A 22,071-nucleotide genomic window follows, 5' to 3' on the forward strand; every position below is an offset into this window, starting at 1 on the left:
TTTCCTAAGGCCCAATGTTTGTTAGTAGCCGTTTTGTGTCGAGCCACATGAGAAGCGTCTCTCTGAAGGGTCACACGCTCCAGAGCCACCGAGGCTCTGACCAATGGACCGGTGCGATGTGCAGGTGCTGTGGTTTACTGATTCTCTCGCACTCACATCTACTAATCTAGTCAGTCAGCCTGAAAGCGAAAGTGTTTCATCGGCTGGGTCTGTAACCACAAACACAGCTTCTCTCACAGACACACATGAGCACTGAGACGTGTGTTTGCTTGTGTGTCTGCAGCACTTTCTGAAACCACTGCAGCCTTTCCTTCAGCCTGTGGACGTGGAGAACATCTTCATTAATATTCAAGTGAGTCTCTCCATCATGACTTCATGATATGCCTTTGGGTTCATCTGTTCAGCTCAATAATCCACGGCATCTCTCACAGGATCTGGCCAAAACCCATCGCTCTCTCCATCATGAGCTGGAGGAGTCCATAATGCACTTAGGAGCCGAGAATCTCCATCAGATCTTCATTGACTACAAGGAGAGGTACCAGACACACACTCACACTTGCACACACAATCACACTTACTCACACACAGTAAATTCCCCGGTGTTGAATTAACACCGCTCAGTGTTCATATGGGAAGCACCAGCAGGGTGTTAAAGTAACACTGAAGCAGTGTTAGAGTTAATAAGATACTTAAGTGATTCATTGAGTGATGATTGTTTGATTATTGAAGACACCTGATGATAATGAGCAGAATCACTGAAACTCAAGAACTACAACTGACTTCAGCCACAGCTTTAGATGAAATCAACTGAAGACATTAAATCTCTCTTATTGCAAACCAGACTGACTTTATTTCTGACATCTACAGAAGATCTTATTGAGAATTAACAGAGGTTTAGAGGTTGATGTTGTATTGAAAATATTTGGTTACCATTATGGTGATCAGTACTTCGTTTATTTGGGCAGTTTGACTCTTGGGTTTTGATGTCAGGTTGTGATCTTTGTAATAGTGTTTACTCAAACGCATAATTAGTTATGAAAGAAGCCATAAACAAAGATGGTCATATGATATATCTTTGAACATCATAAAGGAGACTGATAATTGACACATAAAAAATAATATTGTCAAATTGTTATTATTAGATTTTCACCAGCAATCCTTTCCTGCCAAATATAAAATATTCTGAATTTTGTTATTTAAACACATTGTGAAGAAAAACACTTTACGCACACTCACACAACCATCAAGAATCAGCATATTAATCTCAATGACGGTGACATGCTTCATGCTGCAATGCATGCTGGGATATATCACCATCATAGTATAACACGCATGACTCCCAGCATGCATTGCAGCATGTCACCATTGTTAAGATTCATATGATGATTCTTGATGTCTGTGTGCGCAAACATTTATCCCCCCCAAATGTATCTAAGAATCATAATTTAGGATGACTGATCTGCGGCAGTAGAGCATTTATGGTGAAAATCTATTACAACAGATTGTATTAACATTTCTATTATTCACTTTTCTCAAAGATTAGTTTAGTCAAAAATAAAATGTTTGTGATGATAACTATTTCACCTGATAATTTATGTATATGGATTCCTTTACAACAAAGTATGTTTTCCAGTAAACTCTGTTGCTAAGACCACAAACTGACATAAAATGCCAAGTCAAACTGCCCTACTAAAATAAACACTGATCTACATAATGGTGACCAAACATTTCCCATAAAACATCAAACTTCAAACCTCTGTTAATTCTCAAAAAGAACTGTAGACAAATGACAGAAATAAAGTCAGTCTGGTTTATAATAAGAGAGATTTAATGTCTTTTCAGTTGATGTCATCATAAGCTGTGGCTGTAGTTGTGTTTCTCTGTCCTTCAGTGATTCTGCTCATTACCATCAGGTGTCTTCAATAATCAAACAATCATCACTCAATTAATCACTTAAGTATCTTATTAACTCTAACACTGCTTCAGTGTTACTTTAACACCCTGCTGGTGGTTCCCATATGAACACCGAGCGGTGTTAATTCAACACCGGGGAATTTACTGTGCACACACACACACACACACACACACATCAATCATCTTTTGAGGGAAATCAACTCTGTGTCGACTGACGCTATGGGGTCGCGTCTTTGCAGAACCTGGTGTCTGAGGCACATGAAACATCACGGCATTTATAACGGCTGGTGATGGTCATGAACTGTGTGTTATCTTTCTGGGAGAGGAGCAGGCATATTCAGCCCTTGAGGGGGCTGATGCATTAATTGCGCGGATTTCTCACTACGAAAGTTTCACTCCTGACTGGCTCGCCACTATGAGTGAAGTCAAGACGCTTAGCCCCGCATCTCTAGCCCTGCGTTTGCCAAGGTAGTTTGCAGGCTGCGGGCGTGGGAATCTCAGATGGAGCAGATAGAGGAGTGTGGGGGAAGACAAGGACTTGATGCTTGCCTGTGATTCTGATGGATTAACATGGTGTCAGTAGAGACAGATATATCCAAAAGATCTGTTTCTTGCTCCACACAACAAAGCTCTGAATATGATGAGCTAGTGGAGCTAGTGGATGCGCCGGATGATCAAGCTGGTGGAGCTTTGCACACTAGGGCAGTTCTACACTCTTACCAGGCAGACCTGCTCAAAGACCTGGATCAAGGGGAGGGTTTATCCACTGAGGCGGATTCTGAACTGCATATAGCCACAGATCTAGCTCTTTGTACAACCAAGCAGGCGGCCGGCTCTATTGACCGGGCTATGGCTGCTTTGGTTATAATAGGGAGGCATCTGTAGCTGAATTTTTCGGGCATCAAGGTGTGTGATAAAGCTGTCCTCCTTGATGCCCATGACTTGTCCCCTCTGGACTTTCTGGCACTGCCGTTGAGAGGGTGGTGGACAAGTTTAGAGAGGCGAGATAAATATGGGTTCAGGCAATAAGAGAAAGGGTGTTGGGGTACAAGATGTTGACTAGAGGATGAAGGGCACCGGCTTGAGCCTGACACTCATTATTATTTAAAGACTGGAGCAGTCTTAACTGAAGCTGGTACCTTTCCTCGCCCTAAAAATGGTTAGAGATGGGTCAAAATGGATTTAGCTGAGGCTATGTCAATTTTCCGGTGCTCTAAGGGATATAGACTCTCAGGAAGCATGGTTCAGACTCCCATCTTTCTATTGAGATTCCCATTAGAGCATAGAACCTTCAGGGCCTTTCCTAACATTGCTATACTAGATACTGGAAGCAAAGTGCGTACCGCTTTCCAGCTAACACATTATGGGTTCAGGACTGAGGCCTTTGAGTTTTTTAGTGCAGATTGGTTCTGACCACAAGAAAAAAAACAGGCATTGATCAGCATGGTGTAGTTGGTATTCACATCCCCATAGCATTGTGTTTGAAACGGAACATCTAGGTTAAATATGTAACCTGGTTCCCTGAGAAGGAAACGAGATGCTGCGTTGCCATTCTTCGGGCATGTCTGCGTGGCTTCCTTCAGGCGACAGTTATGTTACATGTGCCTCAGACACGGGGTTCAGCGAAGCTTCAGTCAACGCAGCTTTTAGTTCCCTTATCAGGGTACCAGGTTACATATGTAACCTATACTTCCTCATTTGCGTTTATTTTAACTTGGAATGCTAAAGTAACTAAAACTGAGTGTAGACACATGTTACTACAACTTTAACTAAAATGGAAATGCAAACTGTGTGTCGCAGGCTGCTGCTGTACGGACGTTACTGCAGTCAGGTGGAAGCCGCCACCAAACACCTGGAAAAAATCACCAGCACCAGAGAAGATGTGAAGATGAAACTAGAGGTCAGAAACACACACAAACAGACAGACCACCCACACATTTTGGTCTGATATAAATACTAGCGACTTACCTAGAACTGAGATAACCACCGTTAGAGGTTTTATTCAGCAGAGCCGCTCATTTTTAGTGTTTTGTGTTTGTCAGGAGTGTTCGATGAGAGCAAACAGCGGCAGGTTTTCACTGCGAGATCTGCTGATGGTTCCCATGCAGAGAGTCCTGAAGTATCATCTGCTGCTGCAGGTAAAACACACACACACACACACACTTCTTTTATTCTCATTTCACTATATTACTGAGGATGTTTTCATTTAATGAACATTTAATGACAAATGTGCCTCTCAGGAGCTCATGAAACATACAGTGGACCAACAAGACAAGGAAAACTTACGCACTGCACTGGATGCCATGAGGGTAAAACAATGTCTTCACCTTCAAAGCTTAGATATACAGAAATTAAATAAATGTATACTTTTATTCAGCAGAGACACTTTACATTTATAAAAAGTGAAAGTAAGACATTTATTATGCAAAAGATTTATATTTCAAATAAGTGATGTTCTTTTGAACGTTCTATTGAAAAAATGAACGTGATGTGTGTGTGTGTGTGTGCAGGATCTGGCTCAGTGTGTGAACGAGGTGAAGAGAGACAATGAGATCATACGTCAGATCACATCGTTTCAGCTGTCCCTCGAGAACATGGTACAGAAGCACTTGAGAACGATTGACTCTGACTGATTCTGGTGCATATGTGTTCATTCAGGCGCTCTCTCTCTCTCTGTGTGTTTAGTCTCAGTCTCTGGCGTTATACGGCCGTCCCAAAATAGATGGAGAATTCAAGATCTGCAGCCCAGAGAAGAAATCCAAACAGGACAGGTGTGTATGTTTGTGTGTGTGTGTGTGGGAGCAGGATTTAAAGCTCTATTAAGGCCCATTCACACCAAGAATGATAACTATAACACTATCTATAACTATAGTAACAATAACGATAATACTAATTATAATAATAACTAAAGCACCTATTACTATAACTACAATGATAACGATAACTATAATGATAACTAAAACAGTAACTATGACTATAACAACAACTATAATGATACCTAACATTACAGCAATAACTATTAAAAAACAATACTGAACTATAACTATGACTATAACTATTATGGTAACGGCAACTATAACAATGATGGGACCATAATGAAAATCATAACTATGACTATTACTTTAATATTAAAAGTAGCTATAATGATAACTACAGCGATAACTATGATAACTATAACAGTAACTACAACTATAACTATAATAATAACTATAATGTTAATGATAACTAATACGATAACAGTAACTATAATGATAACTATAACAGTAACTATAAATTATAACTATGACAGTAACTATAATGATAACTATAACAGTAACTATAACAAAAACTAAAACAACAACTATAACAGTAAATATAATGATAACTTTAACAGTAACTATAATGATAACTATAACAGTAACTATAACAAAAACTAAAACAACAAATATAACAGTAACTATAATGATAATTATAACAGTAAATTTAACAATAACTAAAACAAGTTAGTTAGTTAGTTAGTGTTATAGTTGTTGTTTTAGTTATCATTTTTGATCATCTGATTGTCTTTGATCATGGTTTCCTTTGCAACAAATCATGTGCTTTAGCAAACGCTGTTCCAAAAACCACAAAGTGCCCAACTAAAATAAACACTGATCCACATAATGGTGACTAAATCAGGATGAATTCTAATTGGCTGTCAATGTTTTTCCTATTCATTAGCAGGAAAAACATTGTTCTGAAAGTGATTCCAACATTATCATTATAGTGTGAACTGAGCGATTATTAAAACTTTATAGTTACACTTCTCGTTCTTGGTGTGATCAGGCTATTAGTGTGTAACATGTGTGTGTGTGTGTGTGTGTGTGTGTGTGTGTGTGTGTGTGTGTGTGTGTGTGTGTGTGTGTGTGTGTGTGTGTGTGTGTGTGTGTGTGTGTGTGTGTGTGTGTGTTCAGGTACGCGTTCCTCTTCGATAAGGCTCTGTTAGTGTGTAAGAAGCGCAGCGGGGAGAGTCATGAGCTGAAGGAGCTAATTGAACTACAACATTACCAGCTGAGAGACGAACCGTCAGGAGAGAAAGACGGCAAGAAGGTTTCAGTCCCGTCTCGTTTCATCTGAACGTCATCTTCAGCGTCTCCTGTGTTTAACGCTTGTGTGTGTGTGTGTTTATAGTGGACACACACGTTCTTCCTGATGGATTTATACGGTCAAGGCAGCTACGATCTATACTTTAAGACGCGTGAGCTGAAGAAGAAATGGCTGGAGCAGTTTGAGATGGCACTGTGAGTCGATTTGTTATTATTTCCAGAGTTGATTAAGAAAAGAGCTGTGTATATTTACATTTATGTGATACTTCTGTTATTAATATGTGCTGTGTGTGTGTGTGTGTGCAGGTCAAACATATGTCCGGAGAACAGCTCTGCGAACGGTCATGACTTCCAGATGCACTGTTTTGAGGACACCACGTCATGTAAAGCCTGTCAGATGCTCCTCAGGTGAACATCAGTCACACACACTTCTCCCAGCATGCATCAGTGCGCTCGAGTCTCTGTCAGAATGTCAATGCTGCTCTTTTATACTCAACCGCCTATTAAATCTATATATTATGTTGCTTGTATTCATGAATTTGGCTTTCTGGTGTGGAAAATTGCTTGTAACAGAGCGTTTTATATTTTAGTGCACGTTTTTAGTAGTTCAGTTGTTTTTGTCATTTTATTAGTTAAAAAATAGTTCTATTTAATTTTATATTTTAGTTTATTTCACTTTTATTTTATACTAATATTGGTAATTTTCAAGTAATTTGACTTTATTTTTTATATTTCACATTTTGATACTAATATTTCTCTTTTTTTAACATTTCTCTTTAATTTTTAGTTATATGTTTTAGTTTATTTCACTTTTATTTTAGTTAACGAAAATATTTTTTAATATTTGTAATTGTCAGGTTTTATTGTTAGTTTAAGTAGTTCATTTTACTTCATTTTGAATATTTCACATTTTAATACTAACATTTATCATTTTTAATATTTCTCTTTCATTTTTAATTATAAGATTTAGTTTATTTCAGTTAACAAAAATGTTTTTAATACTTTTGATTTGTATTTTAAATGTTAGTTTTAGTTCATTTAACTTTTAATATTTTTAAAAAGTCCTTTTATTGTTTTTTAAATATTTATATTTAATTTAATTTTAAGTTTATTTCAGTTAACGGAAATGGTTTTTTTTAACACTTATATGGTCTTACTTACTATAATATGTTTTTTATTAAAAGTTTAGTTTGAGTAGTTATTTTTGCTTAAAAGAATGTTTTAATATTTAATATTTCAATAGTTTTTTTCCTTTTATTGTTTTTAAATATCTTTTTTTATATTTAAGATGTTAATTTGACTTTATTAATATTAAATATTTTTGGGGAAAATTTGACATTTTTATTAGCTTTTATATTTAGTAGTAATTTTAGTATTTCAGAACGTGTATAATGTCAGTGAGTTGCCATGACAGCATTTGTACTGCAGTTGTTGATATAATGTGTGTTAATAGTGCTCAGTTTCGATTGCAGCTCTTTTTAGAGCGGGAGGAAGTTCTGAGGAATCAACCCTAATTAAGCTCAGAAGATTTTTGTGGAGTCAGCTGTGTGTGTGTGTGTTTCAGGGGCATCTTCTACCAGGGCTACCGCTGCACGCGCTGTAAGATGGCCGCTCATAAAGAGTGCCTGGGTCGAGTCGGAGCGTGTGGACGAAACTCTGGTGAGAGACACACTGAGCTCATGACTCTGTGATGCTGATGTTGTTGCTTCGCTTGAGTTCACTTGTGCTTCTCCTTCACTCCACAGAACTGTCTGGAACGCTGAAGAAGGTGTGAACATCTGAAAACTCAACTGTGCTCGACACACTTCCTTTCTCTATATTCTCATGATGTCTAGAGTTTTATTTTATTTCTTTACAACACTTTGGCCAACATTCTGTTGTTTTAAACTGGACATTAAACACACCTTGACATAATAATCATAAACTCATTTACACACTACGAAAGTGAACATGAATTCAAACTTTTAACATTTAAACTGCGTAAATATGCTGAATATAATATAATTAATATAATATAATAATATATACAAACAAAATTATATATTTAATATTTATATATTTAGTAATTACAAATTTAATTTAAACATGTTTTAATATAATTCAACAATAATTATATAATATTATATTTATTAAATTATATTACATTATAATAAATATGCATTTATTTTTTATAAATATTGTATAATGTTATATTTATTAAATTATAATATATTTGTATATTGTTAATAAATACAAATATATTTCCTAAATATTTAATTTTTCTACCATTTTTAAAATAAAATATAATATGCAAAAACCAATAGCTTTTATATGTTCCTTCAACAATATAATGTAATATAATAATTACTTTATTTTATTTATTTTTTATTTACTACAATTTTTAATCTTTTAAATGTTCCTTCAACAATATAATATCATATAATTACTTTATTTTATTTATTTTTTACTACAATTTTTAATCTTTTATATGCTACTTCAATAATATAATATAATATAGTAAACATATCGAACAAATACTATATAATATTAAATTTAATAAATTATATTACATTATAATTAATATGCATATTTTAAGTATGTTCAAGTATGTTCTACCATTTATATATACAGCTGTTTCTATAATAATATAATACAAGCGTGTTAGCGTATGTTTGTGAGTGTTGAAGTGTGTATTTCCTGTGTTTCCAGGGTAAGACGATGAGGTTAGCGTCTTCAAGACAAACTAAACCAGGTAAAGTGTGTGTCAGACGCTCACAGTGTCCTGATATTCAAACACACACTCACACACTCACTCACTCGTCCCTCGTCTGTCTCCATCAGGTCTGCCCAAGATGGAGGTGTGTATGGACTACTACGGCCTCCCCCCGCCGCCGGTGGCGTTCGGCCAGCCGCTGCCTCTGTCTGTGGGGGACGTGGTGGAGCTGACGCGCGCCGAGGTCGACCTGCAGTGGTGGGAGGTGAGAATCACACAAGCCTTCGCTAGGAATCACACCGCTAGCTGTCTTCACAGCTATAGTGCCGCATATCCGAGTGAATTGCTTCTCAAACAAGAACAAATGTAGCGCGGGGCTTGATTGTGTCTGTGGGGAATTGATCGGATGGTGGTGGTTTGCTATTGGTGGATCTCATGTGAGTGACAGGTTGCCCCGCCCTTGTCATCAGAGAAGAGATATCTTGGTTTATATTCTATAAAAACCCAGATTTGGTGGTGATGGCTGTGTGTCTGAAGGAGGTTACAGCAGGACACACACGAGTCTCGCTCTCTTCTGATAATGCAGAACAGAAACCTCTGTGCGTCTGCACTTCTTTCCTTCTCTTTTCCTCTTGCCTTCAGTGGTGGTTTCTGCTGTCAAATCCGGGATATGCTTTCATTTCAGGGCAGGAATCTGACCATCGGCGAGGTTGGCTGGTTTCCCTGCAGTAAAGTCCAGCCGTTTGTACCGGTGAGTCGAAGCTCAGCCCTTCACATCTGATACATGTCATTTTCAATCTTTATTCATCTCCTACAATTTTTATCTTTCATTTTTAATCTGTATATTTTCTTTATTTCTGACAGTATTTCTTAATTTATCACATAATCATCATACAGTTACATCAGCGTCCAAAAGTCACTAGTGTCCAAAAGTCCAAAAGTCTAGTGAAAGTGCTTCTTTTATTCACTTTTATTGTTCATTTTAAATCGTTTTCACTATTACAATTCGACTGAAATTGAGAGCTTGAGTTTGATGATGTCAGCACACGATTAGTGACGGAAATAGAGGACAATCTGAAATAACGTTTAGCCATTTTTCATCAGAACTTTCTTTTATTTGTTTCTAAATCCCAGTATAAGCAGTGCCAATAGAAATGACCAAGAAGTCAGGGTGGCGAGAAGTCCAAATAACTCCAGGCGGGCACACATCAAAACACATTCACTAAACAGTCCATGTGGAAAAGTCTCTCTCTCTTCTTCCCAGGTCTACGGGGCGCTTGTATCCCGTCTCTCCACCAGTTACTGAATTAGAGATAGGTTTTTAGTCATCATTCACTTGATCTCTTTATCAGTGCTCGTCTCCGCACTAGTTCCCCCGCTACAGACAGTGCTTTACCACACCTCCGCCACATACCCCCACCACACGGCTCACCATCTGGCCTTCCCCCTATTTCTAGAGAGGAAGTCAGCCACAGCCATCTGCGTCCTGAATTCCAGACCCAGGAGGTAATAGCGGAGGTTGAGGACGGCCCAACGAATGGCCAAACATTCATTCTTTCTCAAAAAAAGGGAGATCAAAGTTAGGAGAGTGTAACAGCGGTCCGCTGCACAGGGAAGCCTTCACTTTGGTTAGAGCCTGTTGGCAGGGATCTGTAGCTTCCTTCTATATATAATATAATATATTGCCAGCCCCACTCTCAATCTCCTTTTTGGTCTTAGGATGTGGGCAGGCTGCAACCGCAGCGGTCTTATCAAATGGGGACGCATCTGCCCATGTCCCAAGTGGAAGCACAGATACCGTACCTCCACACACCTAATTGCACACTGCTGCGGGTTCGCCATGAGTTCAGCCACCCTAAGTGATTGCAGGACAGCGTGTAGATGTTCCATACCTGGAATGTGGCCTAAGGATTTTGTCCATGAGACGCTGAAAGGTAGCAGGAGCCCCAACAACCTGAATGGAAGAGTAATTAATTGGTGTAATCCGAACGCCGTTGTGAAGTCTGTTTTTGGATAATGGTGATAAGGGGCTCTGCCAGTACCCTTTTGTTAAATCCAGTTAGGCGACCCTAACCAATCAAGCAGCTCATCAACTTTGGATAAGCCTTGAATTTCGACACAGCATTCCCCCTTCTATAATCTACACAGAAACGGGCTCGCCCAGTCGCTATGAGATTCTTCTTTTACGCCCAACTCTAGGCATGGCTTTTAATTCTTCCTGTACCACTTTTTTCTTATGTTCAGGTCAATGATATGGTCGGCTGTGTGCCACCTCCCCTGGGAACGCTTCGATATGGGGCTGTACGAGGTTCGGGCGACCGGGCAGGGGTGAGAATACATTTGCAAAATCTGCAACCTGGCTACATTGGTGAGCTGCAGCGGCGTGAGGGGATCTCCCCTGGGACCAGAGCGAGCCGATTGACTGGGATAGCTGCTTCTGGTCCGAGATCCTCCTCTGTCGAAGCGGCCGCTGCTAGCTCAAAAAATGTAACCTCACTCCAGCGTTTTAGGGGATTGAGGTGATAAAATAGACATGCACCACCCCTGTCTGTCCGTCTTACCTCATTATCGAGAAGCCCAAATCGCTGTGTAACCACAAAGTTTCCATGCCACTTAGCAAGTAATTTAGAACTAGATGTTGGAAGTAACACAAGCATTTTATCTCCTATTGTAAATTGAAGCTCTTGCGTACCCCTGTTATACAGTCTTGTGCCTGGAGGAAATTCTGCATGGAGAGTTGCCCCAATGTGTGGAGTTTGGCTCAGGAGTCCTTGACATACTGAATTTCACTACAATTGTTTGAAGGCACCTCCTCCCAAGCCTTCCTGATGACGTCAAGCACCCCGCGGGGCTCACGACCATAGAGAAGCTTCAATGGGGAAAACCCTTGAGGAACCTCTCGCAGCGCAAACAACAGGGGCTCAAGCCTTTCATCCCAAATTTTGGCATCCTCTTTTACGAACCATTTATTACAGTGTGCGATTAAATCATTCCACCAAGCTGTCTGTTTGTGGGTGATAGACGCTGCTGCGAATCAATGTAATGCCCAAAAGTTTGTACAATACTCAAATACGTATGTGACTTAAGCACAATGCCCTGATCAATGAGAATCTCTTTGGGGATTCCCACTTGGGAGATAATGCGAAACAGAGCATCTGCCACAGTCTTTGCAGAAATGGTGCGTAACGGCACTGCTTCTGGGTATCGTGTTGCATAGTCCACTAGAACTAATGCAAAATGAGGTCGATACCAATTCTCTCAAGGGGAACCACCATCAGTGGTAATGGGCGCAATGGCCCTTTTGAAAAAGCCAAAGGGTTAACCAGCTGACATTCACGACAAGCCGCACACCACCGGCGAATATTCTCATGAATGCCAGGCCAAAAAAAATCAGGCCATGACGTATCCAATGCCGTTGTTGCATCAAGCTGTGATGAACCGAGGTTTGGTTACAGCCTGAATCCACCAAAGCCTGATATAGATCACCCTTAATACTCAGAGGTATTTTGGTATTGCCCGGCTTGATCAGGGGCAGCCCACGGCTAGTTGGGGACCAGTATCGATGTTCCCATCTCCATCACTGGACACTGCTCCTGGTCCGGTGGCAGAAGCATGGTCAAGAGACTGAGGGAAAGAGGGGGAAAGGTGGATATGGAGCGGAGGCTTCGATGATCCCAGATTTAACCCTGCCTCTTCCCTGCTGAGTGGATCGAGGGGGGCGTGTTGCTTTGCGACCTGGGAACGGATATAAGGCGAGTGAGAGAGGGAGAGGGGCTGGAGAGAGAGAGGTTAGTGAGGGACACGCCACCCACCAGATGAACTTCAGCCAGCTGGATTGTGACGCCGGGTTGTGATGCTGGACCCACTCGGCCGTTCCTTGTGGCAGCCGAGCAATGAACTGAGTACCACCTGATTGAACACTTCCTCGACATCACGTGTTTGGGCCACCAGCCTCTTGCGGCAACCGTCCCGGAGCTGTTGGGCCATTATGAAAGGTCGGCCACTGTCCCCCAGCTTCACTTACAGGAAGCGTTTACGATGTTGTTCAGGGGAGCGGCCGACCCATTGAAGGATGGCCAGCTTAAGATTGTCATAGGCCAGAAGGTTCTGTACAGGTAGCTGTTGCGCGGCCACCTGTGCCTCTCCGGACAGCAGCGGGATCAGGCAAACCGGCCATTGGGCGCGTGCCCACCCACATTTCCTCGTCTTTTCAAAGAGGTCCACAAATCGTCCTGTGGACCCATCTTCACCAGTTGCACGTGGGCGGCAGTGGGGTCTGCGTCTGCCACCCGCAGGTCTGGACCAACAGGCGGAAGCCATCCTCCTGTTTCAACCTGAGGTCCATCAGAGCCTGATGTTGAGTCTGATAAAGACCAGCGAGTGACTTGACAAGGTCCGCAAGCGGTGTTGGGTGGGCTGGCCGCAACGTGACGCAACGGTAACGTGCCGACTACTTCGTCCCAGGTGTCGGCACAAATGTAAGCAGTTCCAGTAGAAATGACAAAGAAGTCAGGGTGGGAGAAGTCCAAGTCTTTATAATAACTATATATCTATATATCCTTATTACCGCTCGTCTCCACACCCGTTCCCCCGCTACAGACTTCACATTAAACATGGCCCCCTCGCCACATTTTTCTGTTTATTTCCAGGTTTAAATTAAATTAGATGTTACATTTGGACCCTGCTGTATATATCAAAAATCAAATATATACAAAAAAAAAAAAAGTTTTTGCTTGGCAATTTCTAGTAGTACTAGTGCAGTGAATGTGTTGTTGTGTCTCTGCAGGCGATACCTCCAGATTTAACAGCACTGCCCTGGTAAAACACACGTTTCATCTTTATTCACTCATTTTCATTAAAAACACAGGTCTTAAAGTTTCCAGGCATCGTCTTGAGATTGTGTGCATGTGTGTGTGTGTGTGTCAGGTTCGCTGGTAACATGGACCGGGCCGGTGCTAAAACTCTGCTGACGTCTCGCTCTGACGGGACATTTCTGGTGCGACAGAAAGACGCTGGGGAATTTGCCATCAGCCTCAAGTACTGTGAATACATCAAAAACCCTGACTGACAGCTGTCAATCAAACAGCACCAGTGACATGCCTCTCTGTCTCTGTCTCAGGTTCAACATGGACATCAGACACATAAAGGTCACGTTCATAGAGGGTCTCTACAGAATCAACGAGAAGAAAGCCTTCAAGGGGCTGTTTGTAAGTGATCTCTCACACACACACACACACACACACACACACACACACACACACACACACACACACACACACACACACACACACACACACACACACACACACACACACACACACACACACACACACACACACACACACACACACACACACACAACACACTCACACGCTGTAGGGGAATTTTGTCAGTTAAGACCAAAACATAGATATGGGCTGTTAGTCAAAAGCATATCTCCATTGATTATCTGGATGATAGATGGTCATTTCATTTCCCCTGTGTGCCAGTTTCTCACCTCATGAACGTCAGGTCCGGTAACAGAGTACTGACATACACACACACACACACACACACACACACACACACACACACACACACACACACACACACACACACACACACACACACACACACACACACACACACACACACTCACAGATACACAACCACACACTAATACAGATACACACAAACAGATACACACACACACACACACACACACACACACACCCACACACACACACACACACACACACACACACACACACACACACATATACAGATACACACAAACAGATACAGATAGACACACACACACACACACACACACACACACACATACAGATACACACAAACAGATACACACACACACACACACACACCCACACACACACACACACACACACACACACACACATACAGATACACACAAACAGATACAGATAGACACACACACACACACACACACACACACACACACACCCACACACACACACACACACACACACACACACATATACAGATACACACAAACAGATACAGATAGACACACACACACACACACACACATACAGATACACACACACACACACACACACACACGTTTGTTTTTGTGAAATGTGAGGACATTCCATAGGCGTAATGGTTTTTATACCGTACAAACCGTATTTTCTATCCCCTTACACTGACCCTAAACCTACCCATCACACACACACACACACACACACACACACACACACACACACACACACACACACACACACACACACACACACACACACTGACCCTAAACCTAGCCCTCACAGGAGACTGTGCAGTTCACTTTCTGTGAAAAAAAACTTGTTCTGTATGATTTTTGAAAAGCATTTTGAAAAGTGAGGACATGGGGAACGTCCTCATATTTCACCCTCTTTTTGTAATACCCATGACATTATACACATTTGTGTCCTTATATTTCACAAAAACATGCCCACACACACAGATACACACACACACACACACACACACACACACACACACACACACACACACACACACACATGTTTGTTTTTGTGAAATGTGAGGACATTCCATAGGCGTAATGGTTTTTATACCGTACAAACCGTATTTTCTATCCCCTTACACTGCCCCTGCCCCTAAACCTAGCCCTCACAGGAGACTGCAGTTCACTTTCTGTGAAAAAAAACTTGTTCTGTGTGATTTATAAGCATTTTGAAAAGTGAGGACATGGGGAACGTCCTCATATTTCACCCTCTTTTTGTAATACCTATGTCATACCAATGTCATTATACACATTTGTGTCCTGATATTTCACAAAAACATGCCCCCACACACACACACACACACATACACGCACACACACACACATGCAAAAACACACGCACAAACACACGCACAAACACACACACACACACACGCAATATCATTCTGTGTATTATAAGCGCTGCGGTTTTGTTGTCTGCCACTTTAAATGCTTGAGCTCTTTAAAGCAGGATGGATTCTGATTGGCTGTCAATGTTTTTTTTGTGTTCATCAGCTGGAAAAACATTGTTCTGTTTATTATAACTGTTATTGTTACAGTTATCCTTACAGTTATTGTTAGTGAGTGTTAGTTATTGTTACAGTTATTGTTACAGTTATCCTTACAGTTATTTTTACAGTTACTGTTAGTTATCCTTACAGTTATTGTTACAGTTATTGTTAGTTAGTGTTGTAGTTAGTTATTGTTACAGTTACTGTTATATGTACTTACATCAAAAAATAAGTACAATGTACTTACTGTGTACATGGAGGTGGGATACAGGCAAAGTTAGGGACAGGTGTGGTGGTGTGGGTAAGTTTAAGGGTAGGGTTAGGGACAGGTGTGGTGGTGTGGGTCAGTTTAAGGGTAGGGTTAGGGACAGGTGTGGTGGTGTGGGTCAGTTTAAGGGTAGGGTTAGGGACAGGTGTGGTGGTATGGGTTAGTTTAAGGGTAGGGTTAGGGACAGGTGTGGTGGTGTGGGTCAGTTTAAGGGTAGGGTTAGGGACAGGTGTGGTGGTATGGGTGAGTTTAAGGGTAGGGTTAGGGACAGGTGTGGTGGTAAGGGTTAGTTTAAGGGTAGGGTTAGGGACAGGTGTGGTGGTGTGGGTCAGTTTAAGGGCAGGGTTAGGGACAGGTGTGGTGGTGTGGGTAAGTTTAAGGGTAGGGTTAGGGACAGTTGTGGTGGTGTGGGTCAGTTTAAGGGTAGGGTTAGGGACAGGTGTGGTGGTAAGGGTTAGTTTAAGGTTAGGGTTAGGGACAGGTGTGGTGGTGTGGGTTAGTTTAAGGGTAGGGTTAGGGACAGGTGTGGTGGTATGGGTAAGTTAAAGGGTAGGGTTAGGGACAGGTGGGGTGGTATGGGTAAGTTCAAGGGTAGGGTTAGGGACAGGTGTGGTGGTATGGGTAAGTTTAAGGGTTGGATTAGGGACAGGTGTGGTGGTATGGGTAAGTTTAAGGGTAGGGTTAGGGACAGGTGTGGTGGTATGGGTGAGTTTAAGGGTAGGGTTAGGGACAGGTGTGGTGGTATGGGTAAGTTTAAGGGTAGGGTTAGGGACAGGGACAGGTGTGGTGGTATGGGTAAGTTTAAGGGTAGGGTTAGGGACAGTTGTGGTGGTATGGGTAAGTTTAAGGGTAGGATTAGGGACAGGTGTGGTGGTATGGGTAAGTTTAAGGGTAGGGTTAGGGACAGGTGTGGTGGTGTGGGTAAGTTTAAGGGTAGGGTTAGGGACAGGTGTGGTGGTGTGGGTAAGTTTAAGGGTAGGATTAGGGACAGGTGTGGTGGTGTGGATTAGTTTAAGGGTAGGGTTAGGGACAGGTGTGGTGGTGTGGGTCAGTTTAAGGGTAGGGTTAGGGACAGGTGTGGTGGTAAGGGTTAGTTTAAGGTTAGGGTTAGGGACAGGTGTGGTGGTATGGGTAAGTTAAAGGGTAGGGTTAGGGACAGGTGTGGTGGTATGGGTAAGTTCAAGGGTAGGGTTAGGGACAGGTGTGGTGGTGTGGGTAAGTTTAAGGGTTGGATTAGGGACAGGTGTGGTGATATGGGTAAGTTTAAGGGTAGGGTTAGGGACAGGTGTGGTGGTGTGGGTCAGTTTAAGGGTAGGGTTAGGGACAGGTGTGGTGGTGTGGGTAAGTTTAAGGGTAGGGTTAGGGACAGGTGTGGTGGTATGGGTGAGTTTAAGGGTAGGGTTAGGGACAGGTGTGGTGGTATGGGTGAGTTTAAGGGTAGGGTTAGGGACAGGTGTGGTGGTGTGGGTAACTTTAAGGGTAGGGTTAGGGACAGGTGTGGTGGTGTGGGTAAGTTTAAGGGTAGTGTTAGGGACAGGTGTGGTGGTATGGGTGAGTTTAAGGGTAGGGTTAGGGACAGGTGTGGTGGTGTGGGTAAGTTTAAGGGCAGGGTTAGGGACAGGGACAGGTGTGGTGGTATGGGTAAGTTTAAGGGTAGGGTTAGGGACAGTTGTGGTGGTATGGGTAAGTTTAAGGGTAGGATTAGGGACAGGTGTGGTGGTATGGGTAAGTTTAAGGGTAGGGTTAGGGACAGGTGTGGTGGTGTGGGTAAGTTTAAGGGTAGGGTTAGGGACAGGTGTGGTGGTGTGGGTAAGTTTAAGGGTAGGATTAGGGACAGGTGTGGTGGTGTGGGTACGTTTAAGGGTAGGGTTAGGGACAGGTGTGGTGGTAAGGGTCAGTTTAAGGTTAGGGTTAGGGACAGGTGTGGTGGTATGGGTAAGTTTAAGGGTAGGGTTAGGGACAGGTGTGGTGGTGTGGATAATTTTAAGGGTAGGGTTAGGGACAGGTGTGGTGGTGTGGGTAAGTTTAAGGGTAGGGTTAGGGACAGGTGTGGTGGTATGGTTAAGTTTAAGGGTAGGGTTAGGGACAGGTGTGGTGGTGTGGGTAAGTTTAAGGGTAGGGTTAGGGACAGGTGTGGTGGTATGGGTAAGTTTAAGGGTAGGATTAGGGACAGGTGTGGTGGTGTGGGTGAGTTTAAGGGTAGGGTTAGGGACAGGTGTGGTGGTATGGGTAAGTTTAAGGGTAGGGTTAGGGACAGGTGTGGTGGTATGGGTAAGTTTAAGGGTAGGGTTAGGGACAGGTGTGGTGGTGTGGGTAAGTTTAAGGGTAGGGTTAGGGACAGGTGTGGTGGTATGGGTAAGTTTAAGGGTAGGGTTAGGGACAGGTGTGGTGGTGTGGGTCAGTTTAAGGGTAGGGTTAGGGACAGGTGTGGTGGTGTGGGTAAGTTTAAGGGTAGAGTTAGGGACAGGTGTGGTGGTGTGGGTCAGTTTAAGGGTAGGGTTAGGGACAGGTGTGGTGGTATGGGTAAATTTAAGGGTAGGATTAGGGACAGGTGTGGTGGTGTGGGTAAGTTTAAGGGTAGGGTTAGGGACAGGTGTGGTGGTGTGGGTAAGTTTAAGGGTAGGGTTAGGGACAGGTGTGATGGTGTGGGTGAGTTTAAGGGTAGGGTTAGGGACAGGTGTGGTGGTATGGGTAAGTTTAAGGGTAGGGTTAGGGACAGGTGTAGTGGTATGGGTAAGTTTAAGGGTAGGGTTAGGGACAGGTGTGGTGGTGTGGGTAAGTTTAAGGGTAGGGTTAGGGACAGGTGTGGTGGTATGGGTAAGTTTAAGGGTAGGGTTAGGGACAGGTGTGGTGGTGTGGGTCAGTTTAAGGGTAGGGTTAGGGACAGGTGTGGTGGTGTGGGTAAGTTTAAGGGTAGGGTTAGGGACAGGTGTGGTGGTGTGGGTCAGTTTAAGGGTAGGGTTAGGGACAGGTGTGGTGGTGTGGGTAAGTTTAAGGGTAGGGTTAGGGACAGGTGTGGTGGTATGGGTGAGTTTAAGGGTAGGGTTAGGGACAGGTGTGGTGGTATGGGTGAGTTTAAGGGTAGGGTTAGGGACAGGTGTGGTGGTATGGGTGAGTTTAAGGGTAGGGTTAGGGACAGGTGTGGTGGTATGGGTGAGTTTAAGGGTAGGGTTAGGGACAGGTGTGGTGGTGGTGTGGTGATGTAATTACATGAAGGTGTTTTTAAAAATGTAAGTACAATGTAAAAACATGTATGTACACAATAAGTGCAATGTATCAAAGATTAATTAAAATGTTAGTACATAGTAGTTAAGGCCACCTAATATAAAGTGGGTCCGTTACGGCTACAGTTATTGTTACTAGAGCCCTGCACGGGCCTCAAAACTAGGCCCTAGCCCGGCCCGTGTCCGACAGCTCATCAAAATGATCAGCCCGAGTCCGACTGGAGCCCGTGTTTTTTTTTATCCTCCCTATTACACATTAGTTGCAGCCATTAAAATAGTTCAGTTTTGTTTTTAATGTCAAAGTAGTTATATTTCATTTTGTTTCTTTATTAAGTTAATTTAGACAAATGTTTGAAGCATTTTGTTGCTTGTTAAATTAAAATTTTTGTTCTTTAAAGTGACGACCAAGCGGCCGACAGTGAGTTAACCCAACGCTTTAGCCTCTCAAATCAACACTTGACTTGCCTTGCTTATAAAATCCATATAAAACACTTAAAGCATCGTTTAAACGTTTAGCCTCTATCACCACCATCACAGTAAAAAGGCATTTTTGACAAGATGAGGCAGGCAGATCGCAACGGCACGCGCAAACGAAACGGGCTACACAAGCTAAACAAAGAATACAAATAAAAAAAACATGCAGGTTGTCTTGCCTTACACCTCTCTGCGAAATGAATATAAATCCGATCTTCAATTCCCGCGCTATATGCACAATTAACGGAGTTCATGTCAACGAAAGCAACCGATATGAGCATTTTATTCATCAGCTCATTTCAACATCAAAGACCGCATTATGAGAACGAGCGACCTGAGCACTGGAAGAGCCTTTAATCTCATTAGTTTTAATGAAAATGGTTGTGTTTTTGAGCATCTCAGTCTTAGCTTATTTTCAGTTTCACTTGTGGCCGTTTGCGTGTTGGCTTGCTTTACTCATTTGCAGATGTGTGTTGCATACGCCGTCCTCTAAACACTCAGTCAGTCTTGACAGTTGTGGACTCGCGATATCATGGTCTCATGTTGTTTCCACCAGCGCAGCACATCTCATTGGTTCTTTTAATTATTGAATGTCTAAAATATAAAATGAAGGAGAAGCCTAAAAAGGCCCGAAGCCCGGCCCGCGTTTGAGGTATGACGGGAAAATTGGCCCGAAGCCCGGCCCTAGGGGCGTAAAAAAGTCGGGGCCCGTCGGGCTCGGGCAGAAATACAGGGCTCTAATTGTTACAGTTATTGTTAGTTACTGTTACAGTTATTGTTAGTTACTGTTACAGTTATTGTTAGTTACTGTTACAGTTATTGTTGCAGTTATTGTTACAGTTACAGTTATTGTTAGTTACAGTTACAGTTATTGTTACAGTTACAGTTATTGTTAGTTACTGTTACAGTTATTGTTAGTTACTGTTACAGTTATTGTTGCAGTTATTGTTACAGTTACAGTTATTGTTAGTTACAGTTACAGTTATTGTTACAGTTACAGTTATTGTTAGTTACTGTTACAGTTATTGTTACAGTTACTGTTACAGTTATTGTTACAGTTATTGTTAGTTACTGTTACAGTTATTGTTAGTTACTGTTACAGTTATTGTTACAGTTACTGTTACAGTTATTGTTACAGTTACTGTTACAGTTATTGTTAGTTACTGTTACAGTTATTGTTAGTTACTGTTACAGTTATTGTTACAGTTACTGTTACAGTTATTGTTACAGTTACTGTTACAGTTATTGTTACAGTTATTGTTAGTTACTGTTACAGTTATCCTAACAGTTATTGTTACAGTTATTGTTAGTTACTGTTACAGTTATTGTTATAGTTACAGTTATTGTTAGTTACTGTTACAGTTATTGTTACAGTTATTGTTAGTTACTGTTACATTTATTGTTATAGTTAGTTATTGTTAGTTACTGTTACAGTTATTGTTACAGTTATTGTTACAGTTACTGTTACAGTTATTGTTACAGTTATTGTTAGTTACTGTTACAGTTATTGTTACAGTTATTGTTACAGTTACTGTTACAGTTATTGTTACAGTTATTGTTAGTTACTGTTACAGTTATTGTTACAGTTATTGTTACAGTTATTGTTACAGTTAGATATTGTTACAGTTATCCTTACAGTTATTGTTACAGTTAGTTATTGTTACAGTTATCCTTACAGTTATTGTTACAGTTATTGTTACAGTTAGTTATTGTTACAGTTATCCTAACAGTTATTGTTACAGTTATTGTTAGTTACTGTTACAGTTATTGTTACAGTTATTGTTAGTTACTGTTACAGTTATTGTTATAGTTACAGTTATTGTTAGTTACTGTTACAGTTATTGTTACAGTTAGTTATTGTTACAGTTATCCTAACAGTTATTGTTACAGTTATTGTTAGTTATTGTTACAGTTATTGTTACAGTTAGTTATTGTTACAGTTATCCTAACAGTTATTGTTACAGTTATTGTTAGTTATTGTTACAGTTATTGTTACAGTTATTGTTAGTTACTGTTACAGTTATTGTTATAGTTACAGTTATTGTTAGTTACCGTTACAGTTATTGTTATAGTTAGTTATTGTTAGTTACTGTTACAGTTATTGTTACAGTTATTGTTACAGTTACAGTTATTGTTAGTTACAGTTACAGTCATTGTTAGTTAGTTACAGTTATTGTTACAGTTACTGTTACAGTTATTGTTACAGTTATTGTTACAGTTACAGTTATTGTTAGTTACTGTTACAGTTATTGTTACAGTTACAGTTATTGTTAGTTACTGTTACAGTTATTGTTATAGTTACAGTTATTGTTAGTTACTGTTACAGTTATTGTTATAGTTAGTTATTGTTAGTTACTGTTACAGTTATTGTTACAGTTATTGTTACAGTTACAGTTATTGTTAGTTACAGTTACAGTCATT

General features: G+C 41.2%; 1 protein-coding gene across 2 annotated transcripts in view; it reads left to right on the top strand.

Annotated features, from left to right (window-relative positions):
- The window catches only part of vav1 (vav guanine nucleotide exchange factor 1), a 33,743-nt gene that overhangs the window by 5,738 nt on the left and 5,934 nt on the right, over positions 1-22,071 (top strand). For both annotated transcript variants that reach the window (XM_079812973.1, XM_079812974.1), the window contains exons 8-25: positions 284-352; positions 432-535; positions 3,715-3,814; positions 3,957-4,052; positions 4,155-4,223; positions 4,425-4,511; positions 4,600-4,685; positions 5,847-5,982; positions 6,064-6,173; positions 6,285-6,386; positions 7,543-7,637; positions 7,724-7,746; positions 8,667-8,709; positions 8,799-8,935; positions 9,356-9,421; positions 13,457-13,488; positions 13,597-13,707; positions 13,790-13,877. In XM_079812973.1, the coding sequence (XP_079669099.1) occupies positions 284-352; positions 432-535; positions 3,715-3,814; positions 3,957-4,052; positions 4,155-4,223; positions 4,425-4,511; positions 4,600-4,685; positions 5,847-5,982; positions 6,064-6,173; positions 6,285-6,386; positions 7,543-7,637; positions 7,724-7,746; positions 8,667-8,709; positions 8,799-8,935; positions 9,356-9,421; positions 13,457-13,488; positions 13,597-13,707; positions 13,790-13,877 (1,554 nt within the window). The remainder of the gene's footprint in view (positions 1-283; positions 353-431; positions 536-3,714; positions 3,815-3,956; positions 4,053-4,154; positions 4,224-4,424; positions 4,512-4,599; positions 4,686-5,846; positions 5,983-6,063; positions 6,174-6,284; positions 6,387-7,542; positions 7,638-7,723; positions 7,747-8,666; positions 8,710-8,798; positions 8,936-9,355; positions 9,422-13,456; positions 13,489-13,596; positions 13,708-13,789; positions 13,878-22,071) is intronic.

Source organism: Gobio gobio (genome assembly GCF_949357685.1).
Source record: "Gobio gobio genome assembly, chromosome: 3".
Lineage (NCBI taxonomy): Eukaryota > Metazoa > Chordata > Actinopteri > Cypriniformes > Gobionidae > Gobio > Gobio gobio.